Below are 13,347 nucleotides of genomic sequence, written 5' to 3' on the forward strand. Positions count from 1 at the left end.
TGACCCCTGCTCTAGTCTATGTCCTCAAAGGTTCTGTTTCTGTCATACACAGCTCTTGTATTAACCCCAGCTGATTTAGGCAAAAAGGGAGTTTTTCCTCACCACTGTCACTAAGGGTTTACTCCTGAAGGATTCCGTTGGGTGTCAGTGAATTGGCTTATTAAGAGATGATGTTGAGCTAAATAAAAAATTTGATTGACTTATGGACTGTATAGGGCAGTGGTTCTCAAATCCAGTCTTCGACGACCAGTATCCTGCATGTTTTAGATATTTCCCTCTTCCAGCACACCTGGAAGCCATTACATCGTTATCAGGCTTCTGCTGAGCTTGGTGATGAGTTGATCACCAGTTGAACCAGGTGTGCTGGAAGAGGGAAATATCTAAAACTTGTAGGATACTGGTCCTTGAGGACAGGATTTGAGAACCACCGGTATAGGGCAGGGTTTCTCAGCCCTTTTTGAATCACTCCCCAGTAATGGCACCATGAATCTATGTCTGAAAAAATTTGTGGGATGGGGCAAGGTACGTAACTCTAAAAGTAACGTGACTGGGGGGGCGGGGGGACACGACAATATGCCCCCCCCCGCGGGGAGTTATATAGCTATTTAAATAAAGCTGTGAACTTCCCTCACCGTATCATTGACTACCTGCTGCACCCCAAAAATGAATTAGCGGCTGGGGGGTGGGGACAATGAGCAGGATGATATGCAACCTCTCCCCTTCTTGCTCACGGACCTCAATCGGTGAACGGGGGGAGAGAATTTGTACCAAGTGATTTATAATATTGTGATATACAGCAGTAGTCGCTAACGCATCTGCGTGCATGCACGATCATGCCACTCACCCCATACTATTTCCCCATGTGCTCGTGCCCCCCTGGTTGAGAACCACTGGTATAGGGGGATTCAGGCAGCAGGCTCCCTGAATAGTTCAGCATGCACTGAGCAAAAAAATCAGGAAGCACCTAAGAGCTTGGCCATCAGCACCAAGTATAATTGTATCACCATTTGTTGCAATAAATGGTTTAAAACAATAAGATTCTTTATTTGTCAGTATATAGACACGTGTAGACATGCACCACACACTGAAATTAACCTTCTGCTTTGAACCCATCACTAGAACATGCAGACACCACACACTAGGAGCGGTGGGCTTGCCATATCAAGCGCACAGGGAGCTTGCTCAAGGGGACAAAAGTAAAAATTAACTGCACACCTGTATTGTTCTTCTGTGTGTCTACAGCTGGAGGAAGAGGAGGAGCCGTTTTTACTGGAGGATACTTGTATGCTGAACACAGACAACATTGACGCTCACTCCTGTGACACCTCGTCTCTGGCCAGCTCTGACAGTGGAGACCCAGCACATCTCAAAAGGCATGGACACACTCACACACATGCATGACTTCCCATAATGCTTACGGAGTAACTAACCATTGGGGACAAGTAGGCAGCAGAGGGGGTCAAACATGGAATCATAAAAAAGAATTAGGCTTATTGTGTATTTTAGCCCACACAGAAAAGAAATTTCTATTGATATATAAGCCCTTAACGTCGACTGTTGCAAATTTGCATCAAACCATTTCCATTAATGAATCAGCTGAGATAGCGTATGTATTTCTTAGACACAAGATATATATTTAGTCAGGACACTAAAATAATTTAAATAATTTTTGGCATCAATAAATCCATATCCATCTCCTGAGACAGAAAATCTGTTTCATTACATTTTCATTATTATTGAGCATAATGAAAACTGCTTTTTCTCATTCTCATGCTTATTTAAAATAGTGTTTTCTATATTTCTTTAAACTGATTCATGAAGTTGCTTTAATTCATCTGACAATTCCATAATTTAACACCTGCAACTAAACACAGATCCTTTTTACAGTTGTTCTGACACAATGGATTTATAAATTCAGTTTTTCTTTTAAGTTATATCCCTCTTCTCTCTTTGAGAACAGTATCTATTTTTTATTGGAAGTAAGTTATGTCTTGCATTAAATATTAGTTGTGCCGTTTAAAGAGTTCATTTGTACGGTTTCTATATTATGTGTTACCAGTCTAATGTTTTTTTTCTGCATTATGTATTGTTTTTATTTTGGTTTTATATGTATTTCCTGGGTTACCTCAACACAGTAACCCAAATACAGTAAAAATAATGTACAGTATAACATGCTTTCTGATTGAGGATAAGCCTTGTTTTGCTTCCTGCCAACTTCCCCAAAACATATTTCATGAGTGGTTTCCGGCAGATTTTGTGCTCTAACATCACACCAAAGAATTTGCTCTATTCTTTTTTCATTTAGTCGTTGTTCTATAGAGACCTTGTAAATGTTTTTTTCAACAAAGTAAATCTGTGTGGTCTGGGGGCTGCTGGTCACTTTCTCACAGTCTGTCCCTACAGTTGACTTTTGATGCATGACAAACTTTCCTTACATATGCGAGATATTAATGAGTGACTGTGTTAATGTTTGCTTGTGTTTTCACATATAAAGGAAGAAGAAAACAATGGATGTGAATACAACAGTTCATGGATCCGTCCTTCGCCACAGCCTACTGAAGGGCATCTCTGCACAGATCGTCTCTGCTGCTGTAAGACACAGGTTTTATTTTGATGATTCACCATCATAGAACTCTGTACATTAGTAATATTTTGTCAATGGATGATCATAATAGAAATAAAATGTTTTTAACAAATCTTTTCCTCAGGACAAAGTTGATGCTGGCCTGCCAACTGCTATAGTGAGTAGTAGTTTTAATACAGATACTATTCTCAAAGATGTAATATTACCATGTGGATGTTTTTGGAGTCTTTTAAAAATAATTAGTTTTGTTAAGTAACAATTAACACTGTATGATGACGTCAACCATGGGTCTCAAAAAAGCTAGAATTTAACTTCCTGTTAGTAGAATAATGCATATTAGAGCTTAATCGGGCTGATTATAGCGTATCACTGATGAATCAACATCAGTATGTAACCGATGTATTAACTTTTTTGCTGTGGAGATTCTGTTGCTTGCTGCTCCTGTGTGTCTGTGCTGCCCAGAGAGTTAGAGGAATGGTAAAGCACATTAGTTTCACTTTCACTTCCGCTCTGACAGCCATGCCCCGCCCCCCCCAAAAATTCACAGACCGCACCCCCCGCTCCGACAAAGATGGACTGACAACACCCCCCCTTAAGGATAGACCGCTACTCCCCCTACGAAAATCACGGGCTACTACCCCCTTCTCCGAAAATCATGGATGCTACCCCCCGTCTTACGAACTATTCACCCCCCACCCCCATCCATACGCTTCCTGTGTACCTCACAATTTCATTCTGCAGGCGCACCTGGGTATTAATACTGTATATTAATTGTTGCTTACATTTTAAAGAATGATTTACCAAACAATTTTTATGTCAGTACTTATTAAATATAAACTCTTTTTCAAAAGTCTGCTCTCCCTAGCAAAAACTACCACATCTACAACCCGCGGTTCCCCACAGGTCACATACTAGTCTAATATAAGACTATTATACAGCATTTTAAACTTGTGTAAATTATCTTTGTGAGATAAACAAAAATTTATGCAACTGTTAATTCACATGTCCACCATTATCTAATATTAGACGAATATCCTGTGTATCCTGTGTATATCAATGTTCTTATTTCATATATTGGCTGATATATCATTCATTCATTCATTTTCTGAACCCGCTTTATCCTCACTAGGGTCACGGGGGTCACTTGGAGCCTATCCCAGCTACATAGGGGCGAAGGCGGGGTACACCCTGGACATTTTGCCAGTTCATCGCAGGGCTGACATATAGAGACAAACAATCACTCTCACATTCACACCTATGGGCAATTTAGATTAACCAATTAACCTATCAGTGCATGTCTTTGGATTGTGGGAGGAAGCCGGAGTACCCAGAGAGAACCCACGCAGACACGGGGAGAACATGCAAACTCCACACAGAAAGGTCCCACCCCCCGTCAACTGGTGTTGGAATCGAACCCAGGACCTTCTTGCTGTGAGGCACGAGTGCTAACCACTGCACCACCGTGTCGCCCAGCTGATATATCAGTTATTGGCAAATATATTGGATATCGGCCAACATATTGGATATTGGGTTTTTTAAGGCCCCAATATTGGTATCGGCCCAAAAATCCCATATTGGTCAGGCTCTAAGGTGTATTTTAAACTCTATCGTCCAGTGCTGTATTTGTTTTACTCTTTTTTGCCGCTGACTCTTTTTACTCCATTCTTGGCTGTTGATTTTTCTGTATTTAGACGGTGTCTGGTGTGATTGTTGTGGGAACGTCACATGGTCTGGCTCTGGTCTTTGGTGAGTCTCCCCTTTTATATCTCCTCAAATACACACAGTGGTGTTATGTATGCATTTTTTAAAATGAATTTCATATTAAAAAAATAGTCACGGAGCTGCTCTAATAGATAGTAATTTCTATTTTTGCCCTGGTGACCTAGTACAAGGCACATTTTAATATTCACATGCCACATTTTGCCACAAGACAGAACTGAGGCAACAGCATCACGAATGCTTGTAATCATTCATCCCAGTGAAATACAGTAAGTCTGAATGTGTCAATCTCTATTTTCTTTGGTTATAGAAATAACTGACACTTTTGTCATTGTCACAGACTTGGCCGTGTATTTGTTGAATGTATTATGCTGTGTATGTGTATAGCAGTATTCCAAGGTTACCCTTTTTCAGCAGTTAGACTATGGTATATACTGGAGGAGGCAATACTTTACATTCTGCTGTACTTTTGTGTAATAATAATAATAATAATAATAATAATAATGGATTAGATTTATTTATCACTTGTCTATGAACACATACTCAGAGCGTGTACAGTGGATCCATTATTCATTCACTCACGCATTCAAACTCTGGTGGTGGTAAACTATAATAATATTCAAGCACTGTGTACAGTTTTCTTGTGCAAAAGTAAATCAAATACCTGACAAAATGGGGCACAGTGGCGTAGTACTGCTTCTGCTGCACAGCTACCCAGTTGCAGGTTCAAATCTCTGTGTTGGGTTTAACTGTTCTCTCCAGATCCTCCAGTTTCCCCGACTTTAAGAAGAGGTAAATATAGGTTAATTCTCCTGTCAGTGCCCCTGACCACAGTACTGATGAAGATCTGGAGTTAGTCTCCAAGCACCTTCAATGGCACCTCACAGCTCCTAATGTGTGCTGTGTGCTGCTAATGCATTAGCAAACATTTCTTGTCCTTTTAACCCTGTAACAACGACAGTCTCTCCGGGGCTGCATTTTGCACTTTACAGCATTCAAATTACTGCAATTCTTGAAGCATTTGCACTATTCACAAATTACAAACAGCATCGGAAAGCTGAGATCCTGAGCTTTCCGACCCTACATAACAGTTTATGGTAGCAATATGGAACTCTATTACAAGTAGAAAGGAACTGTTTCAGAGACTTCCACGCAGGCTAAAAAATGCCAGGAAATAACAAAAAATATGAAGCCATAATATGGACATGGAATGTTAAAGACCAAAAAGCATGTTTGGACACGTGTAAAATAGTTGGAAGTTTATTTCCGCAATCTCGAAAAGTTTTGTTATGGATATTTACAGTTGTTTCTGATAATAAATATTCTAAAAACTTCAAATCCATTTTTTTCTTTTTTTACTAAAACACACTGTTTTAAGCATTAATTATTCATGATGATGATAATTAATGGCCAGATATTGAAAATTAACTTCCTCCTGAAAACAAAGGTGCAAAAGAATTGGCAAGAAAAGGACATTTTCTGACACTTGTTGCAAAGAAAACATGAAGACACCTCGGCAGTCTGTTATAATGGTAGTCTTAAAAGGACTAAAAAGAAATGTTTGTTTCACAAATCACCACAGACTCACACATGAACTTTGTATAATGACGGACCCAACAATGCTGTGTCTTACTGCTGTGCAAAAATGAAGCCTGAGATGCCATGTTGCTTATATAACACATTTTGGAACCAGAATCTGCTCAATAGAGACACAGGGGTGTGACTTCCGGACACTTCTTATCTGACGGACCTTCAAGTCTTTTACAGCTGTAAATAATTTTTTTCATGACATTAATTTATTTAAAATTAATCAGAAAGATAACAGTTTGGACACAAATCAGCCCAGAGAGTTCAAATAAAATTCACTGAAAAACTCGAATCACCTTTGAGAAAATCTATTTAGGAAAATAGATTTCATGTGTACTTAGGTTTAAGTTCTGTCAAAGACCACTGAATCACATGTAGGAGGTGGGATATATGACCTATACTTAAGTCAGCCACCAGGGACAGATATTTGGACTTGACTTTTTGGGAGCTGTTGCTCAGTTTTTTCAGTTTTGATGTTAAGCCTAAAATGCACTGTACAAACAAGTGTTGCACTCATACTGTTCAGTTAAAAAATGTGACATTGAAAACCATTCACACTATAGTTTTTGATCTCACTAGCATTAAAGCATAATACATGTGTTTTATTATATCCGTGTGTCAATTTGGGTTTTTGCCTCAGAGGTGATCATTTTTACTACTCTCCACCAGATGGTCATTTTGACCATATTTAGCATAAGGACCAAATAAAATGTGGTATTTCCACTAGATGGCATTGAGTGTTTGACTGAGCTACCAACAGACACTATAGTCAAATCCAATGTTCCAATGCATATGTATAAAGAACAGAAGCATGCTATACCTGTGTAGAAGGAAGAGGGTCAACTGTTTTCATTCCTTTTAACTTCCTTAGTTCTGTCCATCAGTTCAATGCAGAGGTTTACTGGTGTTTGTCTGCTCTTCCACTCTCCTGTTCAGCTTTCTTTTTCTTTTTCTTTCTACCAGTCCAGCTCCAGTTCCAGTGTCCACCATTACACCAAAATAAATCCAAGAAATCCCTTTCTTTACTCCTCACTCGTTAAGCTTATGTCTCACTACTAAACTCTGCCAATTGATGTGGTGTTGTCATAGTGATGTAAGTCTGCCGTAAATCAGTCCAGTCTTGTCTGACCCGACCAGAGAAGTTGGAAATAGCATTTGGAAATAACCTATTTTGGTCCTGATAATCTCATTTTAAATTGTGGACTACGATCAGGCATATATATAAAAATGAGACTTTTTCAAGATCACGCAGAAAGTCTGTACAGCACCTTTAAGCTCTAACCTGAGAAGTGGGTGTTTGTATTTGGGTGTAATAATTCAGCACAAAAATTATATATCGAAAATAACTGATATTTTTTATTTTTATTATATATTTTTTTTATTTCATCTGAAAACATGGTGACAGAGAATTGTAGAGGAGAACTGTAAAGGTGCAGCTTTGAAGAGACAGAAATAATCAGCCATTGTGTAAATAAGATAAAGAACATAAGGTTCTTTAGTTTGTTTAATAAAAGGACAAGTTGCAGACCTGTTTTATAGGAAAGATATCCTTAAATGACTTATGTTGTGAACAGGTGCTATAGAACACCCTTCATTGTTATGTATGATTTAAATTTTTATCTGATTTTCTTTCAATATGAACTAAAGACAAAACATGATTGAAGCACACAAGTCAAATTTTGAATTTTTGTTGAGTAAGAAGGTTCTTCAGGTGAATAATCTCAGATAACTTTGGTATTTTCCATAATTTTCAGAAAGCAAAAACGTCATTTATTGGGTATATTCCCCAGGCCTTGTTCAGAGGGATGTTCTGCTTGGTGTTTCAACCAAATGGGTAGGGGGGTTGAAACTGACAAAATTTCACCCTTTAGAATGAACTATTAACCCAATAATTTACTTTGCAGTTTCAGACTGGGGAACCTTAACGTCGATTGGGTTTCACAATACAGCATTACAAGAGACTGAATAATAGACATCCAGTTTTCACTTTTGTCATTAGCAGCTCTGAGCTGATTAATTATGGGCTATCTCACATGTTAACTCATGGTTTTGGTGAAATTAATGCAAAGACTGTTTCAATGCGTAGAATGATTTGTGTTTAGCTTTATGGGTAAGTACTCTGAATGCTACATGAATGTGTGCAGGAAAAATGATCTTGCATTTCTAGATAGATAGACAGAAAAACTAAATGCACGATGCAGACAAAAGTTTAATTGATTTTATTTATTTTTTTGTTATATCATTATGTTATCATTTGTATCATTTACCACACTTTTCAGTGAGTCAATTTTCAGTGTAGATTGAGCTACTCAGTTTTAAGTGTCATGATCATAAGCGATGGTCCAACAAAGAGTTTGAGTCGTAGTTTTTCTTTCTTTTTTTTGGGGTGGGGGGTCAATACATGCCAGTATCACTAATATCTACTCTCAGGACTGCTTCGCCTGAGTCTGACATCGAAGCACTGACAAATACATAATCCCCCTGATAGGAAATACAAGAGCCATCTGCTTTTGCTCTTACAAAATTATTTTCACTTCCATTGTACATAATGTCATAAAGATTATAGTCACAGTCATTGCCTCTGTCAAAGATCCCCACAGCGAACCAGTTGGAGTAAAGATTGCGGTCATAAGGCACTGAGTACATGACGGCCATGATGTGACTGTAGTCGTTCATTTCAGCGTTGAAAAGGTCATAGGTAAAAACACCCACAGCTCCAGTGGCAGCCCCGGTGGTTTTGTTGAACAGTGCACTGGCGGCGGAGCAGGGACCCACCATCGGCGGCAGGGGGACCTCACAGCAGCCACTCTCAGTGAACACCCTGAACACAGGCATTCATTATCAGACAGGTTTCTTACAAGTGAGTGTCCAACAACTCTACCTGTGCAGGTGTAAACTGTAAGTCCAGGTGTATCTTATCTTGTATCCACAATGCTCACACAGTAGAACAGTTGAAAAGACCTCATGTAAAAATAAATGCAAATTATGTTATCTCTAAAGGTAAAAACAAAAAATATTCATGAAGTTTGTGGTTTGGGCTGAAAATACACCACACATGAAGCCACTGTCACTCAGAACATGTCCAGAAATCAGGCTAAAGTCTTGTTTCTCCTCACACCACCTGAACTGCATTATAGTAAAATATTCTCATGGAATTTATAACCAATAAGACAAAAAAGAGAAAAAAAAGACTAATTTGAATGTCCTGTTCATCTTTGGCAGTACAAGATTGAAATATTACCTTGGGTTGGCAAGGGTGTAGCAGCCGGAGTTGTTGTTAATCTCGATAGAACAGTTACGGTGAGGCATTTTGATTATGTTTTACCAGTGGAAGTTGACTGTGTGGGGGAGACAAGACAGCATCAGTATAAACAGAATCAAGGATGATGACTGCGATTGTGTTGGTTTCCTTTTCACTTATTGGCCTATCTCCTTATCCATGTTTGAGCAGATGAGATTGAAATGGTACAGCACTCAGTACAGACTGGGATCTCAATAAAACCTTGTCTGTTTGTAGTGGAATTTTCTGTGCTGGAGCACTCACAAAGTAACAAATAACATTAACAGTGCTATAATTTTGTGAGTAAAAAGACAAAAGATAATAGCGAAATTTCTTTGTTTTCATTGGTGCTTCTTAGGGGTTTGAAGATATTGATTTTGAGGCTGTACTGTACAACTGTCATTATGAGACATACTCACATCTCTGCTCTCTATGGAGTCCTCAAGTCCCAAATGGTATAAAAGATTTTTTTTCTTGAATGCACAAGTCATCCTCTTGGAACTAGATCATAACTTGTGTGAACAAGATACCTAATATCACCTTTTGGAACTTTAGGGGCTCAGTAAGTTTCATTTCCATTTTAAAGATGTTCCTGTTGAATTAGAATGCACTGCTGCAAATGATGAATATTTTAAGTGCCTTTTTGCTTGAAATGTTATTAACAACAATATTCTAAATGTATGAACTACAAGCATGAAAAAACAAAAACCTCAATCTGTTCCAAAGTCACTGTTGCAATGTAAATCATATAAATAATGAAGTTAATTAAAATTAACAAACATAATGCATGGCTAATAAAGAAAAATATGAAATGATCTGGGATAACTAAAAACTGAAGACCTTACTCAGGTTGCTTGTGCAGGTCTTGAAAGTCTTGACAAGTATGAATATAAAATTTTGAAACACTGTTTTCCAGACCTTAAAAATCTGGAATTTTGTGTGAAAGTCGTCATAAAGTATGGAAAAAAGTTTCTCTCATAGTTGAATTTTAGAGTATGCTCAAAGGCACATAATCTTGTAAGATTAGAAATACATGAGGAAAGCATATAAAAACCTGATATGATTTCACTAACCGGTCAGTACTGGAATGATTATTGGGAAACTTGGTTGTGTGATATCCATGCACTTTTGTGATTTTAGTATGTTTTGAAAACGTTTTTGTCAGTAAAACGTAATTTACTGCAAATTATTCATTCATTCATACATTTTTTAAAATGATCTTTACTACCACGCACAACAGGTACAATCTCAACCAAAAAAGTAGGCATGCAAGTATAAAAGTACATAAAGTCAAGGTCTTGGGGGGGGTACTGTCTGAAAAACGGGTATAACTCACTGTAATTCACAATTCTTACGGTGTCTGAACAGAAAAACTTACAATACAATAACTTATTTTAAGTTGTTTTACTAGAATTGCATTTGAGCTCAGCGTAGTTCTGTGTTTGTGGTTTAATAACTACTTTCAATCACAATATACCCTTTTCTACTGATAAAATGAACTCATTTGTTAAATACTAAAGTACTTACCTTTTTTTCCAAATATGTGGAAACTTGCAAAAAGTTGTTGCAGTTGATCTGGTTTTGAGTTATGATGAGGTGGTGAAATCAGATTTTGTGTAACAGTCCTGGCTTTTATTGACTCAAGTAATCAGGACCTTTCCTTATCACATTTTCACTATCAGATCCCTGCTTTCTACTGTTCCCGGATCTCACCACCCTCTTGCCTCTTATCAGTGTGACGACATTGAATTAGCCTGATTAAACTAACACATGCTTTTGTTTGGGGCGCCTGGGTTTGAGCCAAAAAAAAAAAAGGTAATCATTATTTGGACAGGGTAGGGCATCAAGAGTCACAGGGGTGCCGTGTTCCCATGACAACCGCATTGAACTGAACACTACAGGTGCTAGTGTTTTCGCAGATGGTAGTCTTCTGAGAAACTAATGTGATGAGGCAGGTGAAAAATCAAGTTAATTTTAAATAATGTAAGCACTGCATTCAAGATATTTTTAAATTTATATTTGGATGCTTATTGAACAGGGACAAATGCATCTGTATTATAATAGGGAGGTGGTTTGTTTGTGTGTGTGTTTGTGTGTGTGTCTCAGACATCACACGGAATCCGGAGTCCTCTGCAACATTGGTTGAACAATAAAACCCATGTATTTTGACAAATGACGGTGGTAGATGTTTGTTTTTATGTAGAACTAATGATATACTTTGCTGAAAATGTAATGTTCTCTTCAGTTTTCTTGATTTTGAATTTACTCTTGGCTTTTATAAACATCTACATGATCAGTAAATTGCATGTAGGAAAATACCTGATTTTCACTTAAAAATGTAAAGGATAATATTATAATACAAGGTGATAAATCACTTGGTAATGGTTAATTTAGAGAAATTCATTTGGAAGTTGCCACAAAAAATATTTTTCTGTCTTTTTGGGTTTAAACCAAGGACGGGTTGGTTTTAAAACAAAAGTTCGGGAGGAAAGTTAAACAGTCACTACTATGTGTCTACAAGTCATTGTATATTTAGTACAATGTCAAATATAACATTGTTTGGATCCTTATCCCCTAACAATATGAATTGAATTAAATTGTAATGCTCTACTGAATTAATTGGATAAATATGTAATTCTAAAGTAGGAAATTACTCCTTTTTATACTATGAAAAGCTTTAAATCAATACCTAATGTTATGTAACCTGCTAAATTCCATAGGATTAGACTCTAGTTAGGCGAATCTGAGATTAGAACTATGAGCAATTGTTTACAAATGAGTGTGGCTTACATGAACACACCCATTTCACTCTGTGTATCCATAGTTTATTCATACCTGTCAGGTGCAGTGCTATATACACAACTTTTTTTGCTTAGTGTCAGATCAAACATCTCTTAATTTGACAATACTGGTGGAAACAGAACCAAGGAGAAAATATGTCATTCTGGCACAAGTAATTTCACTGCTTTAATTTTTTACAAAGTGTGTGTGTGTGTGTGTGTGTTTTAGTCTGGGTGTTCAAATGAAACATTCCAACCATGTGGCCATTTTTCTATGGCCTGTTTTAAACTATTCCTAAAGTGAAAAATGCATGCACATACCCACACTTACTCTAAATCTCCTTAATGAAGCTGGTAAACATAGTCCATATGGTAAGATTCCCACCCCCCATCTCTTTTTATGCAGTCCAGCACATCACAGCAGGGTGTAAAATGCTGGCAGGCAAAGCACACATGGAATGGCATAACCAGGTACCGGGCATAGTGCACAGGAAAATCTCTACCAAGCATGGACTAGAGGTCTCAGGGTCAAGATGGGAGGCACCCCCGAAGGTGATCGAGAACAAACAAGCTAAGATCCTGTGGGTCTTCCAGATCCAGACCAATGGTGATCAGCCTGACATAGTGGTGGTCGATAAACATCAGCATCAGAAGACAGTGGTAGTGATAGATGTAGCAATCCAGAGTGATAGCAACGTCAGGAAGAAGGAACATGATGCCAAGGGCTGAAGTGTGTGTATGTGTGTGTGTGTGTATATATGTCACAGTAGAGATTGAAATCCAGTAGGATTCCTAATCCTACTAGGACAGATAGTAATTGGAGTTTGTCCTAGGACAAACAAAAATTACTATCTGTCCTAGTAGGATTAGGAATCCTACTGGATTTCAATCTCTACTGTGACATATATATATATATATATATATATATATATATACATGTATGTGTATGTACATATACATGTATGTGTATGTACAGGGTGGGGAAGCAAAATTTACAATGAACATTTAGTTGTTTTTTTCTCAGCAGGCACTACGTCAATTGTTTTGAAACCAAACATATATTGATGTCATAATCATACCTAACACTATTATCCATACCTTTTCAGAAACTTTTGCCCATATGAGTAATCAGGAAAGCAAATGTCAAAGAGTGTGTGATTTGCTGAATGCACTCGTCACACCAAAGGAGATTTCAAAAATAGCTGGAGTGTCCATAAAGACTGTTTATAATGTAAAGAAGAGAATGACTATGAGCAAAACTATTACGAGAAAGTCTGGAAGATAATATTAAAGAAGAATGGGAGAAGTTGTCACCAGAATATTTGAGGAACACTTGCACAAGTTTCAGGAAGCGTATGAAGGCAGTTACTGAGAAAGAAGGACACATAGAATAAAAA

The 13,347-nt window shown here is 37.7% G+C and overlaps 2 protein-coding genes across 5 annotated transcripts in view; one reads left to right on the top strand and one right to left on the bottom strand.

Moving 5' to 3' along the window:
- The window catches only part of vps8 (VPS8 subunit of CORVET complex), a 74,337-nt gene that overhangs the window by 6,886 nt on the left and 54,104 nt on the right, over positions 1–13,347 (top strand). For all 3 annotated transcript variants that reach the window (XM_030156473.1, XM_030156474.1, XM_030156475.1), the window contains exons 3-6: positions 1,243–1,373; positions 2,495–2,591; positions 2,709–2,741; positions 4,276–4,330. In XM_030156473.1, the coding sequence (XP_030012333.1) occupies positions 1,243–1,373; positions 2,495–2,591; positions 2,709–2,741; positions 4,276–4,330 (316 nt within the window). The remainder of the gene's footprint in view (positions 1–1,242; positions 1,374–2,494; positions 2,592–2,708; positions 2,742–4,275; positions 4,331–13,347) is intronic.
- LOC115434521 (DELTA-stichotoxin-Hmg2b-like) overlaps positions 8,218–13,347 on the bottom strand; it is a 5,848-nt gene continuing 718 nt past the window's right edge. The window contains exons 1-3 of one of the 2 annotated variants that reach the window (XM_030156513.1): positions 10,698–10,791; positions 9,132–9,228; positions 8,218–8,711 (exon numbers count right to left, since the gene is read on the bottom strand). In XM_030156513.1, the coding sequence (XP_030012373.1) occupies positions 8,285–8,711; positions 9,132–9,199 (495 nt within the window). In that variant the 5' untranslated portion in view covers positions 9,200–9,228; positions 10,698–10,791 and the 3' untranslated portion in view covers positions 8,218–8,284. Of the gene's footprint in view, positions 8,712–9,131; positions 9,229–10,697; positions 10,792–13,347 lie in introns of those variants that run through there. The other variant, XM_030156512.1, reaches the window with a different exon arrangement.

This window comes from Sphaeramia orbicularis, chromosome 15 (assembly GCF_902148855.1).
Source record: "Sphaeramia orbicularis chromosome 15, fSphaOr1.1, whole genome shotgun sequence".
In the NCBI taxonomy this organism is placed as follows: Eukaryota; Metazoa; Chordata; class Actinopteri; order Kurtiformes; family Apogonidae; genus Sphaeramia; species Sphaeramia orbicularis.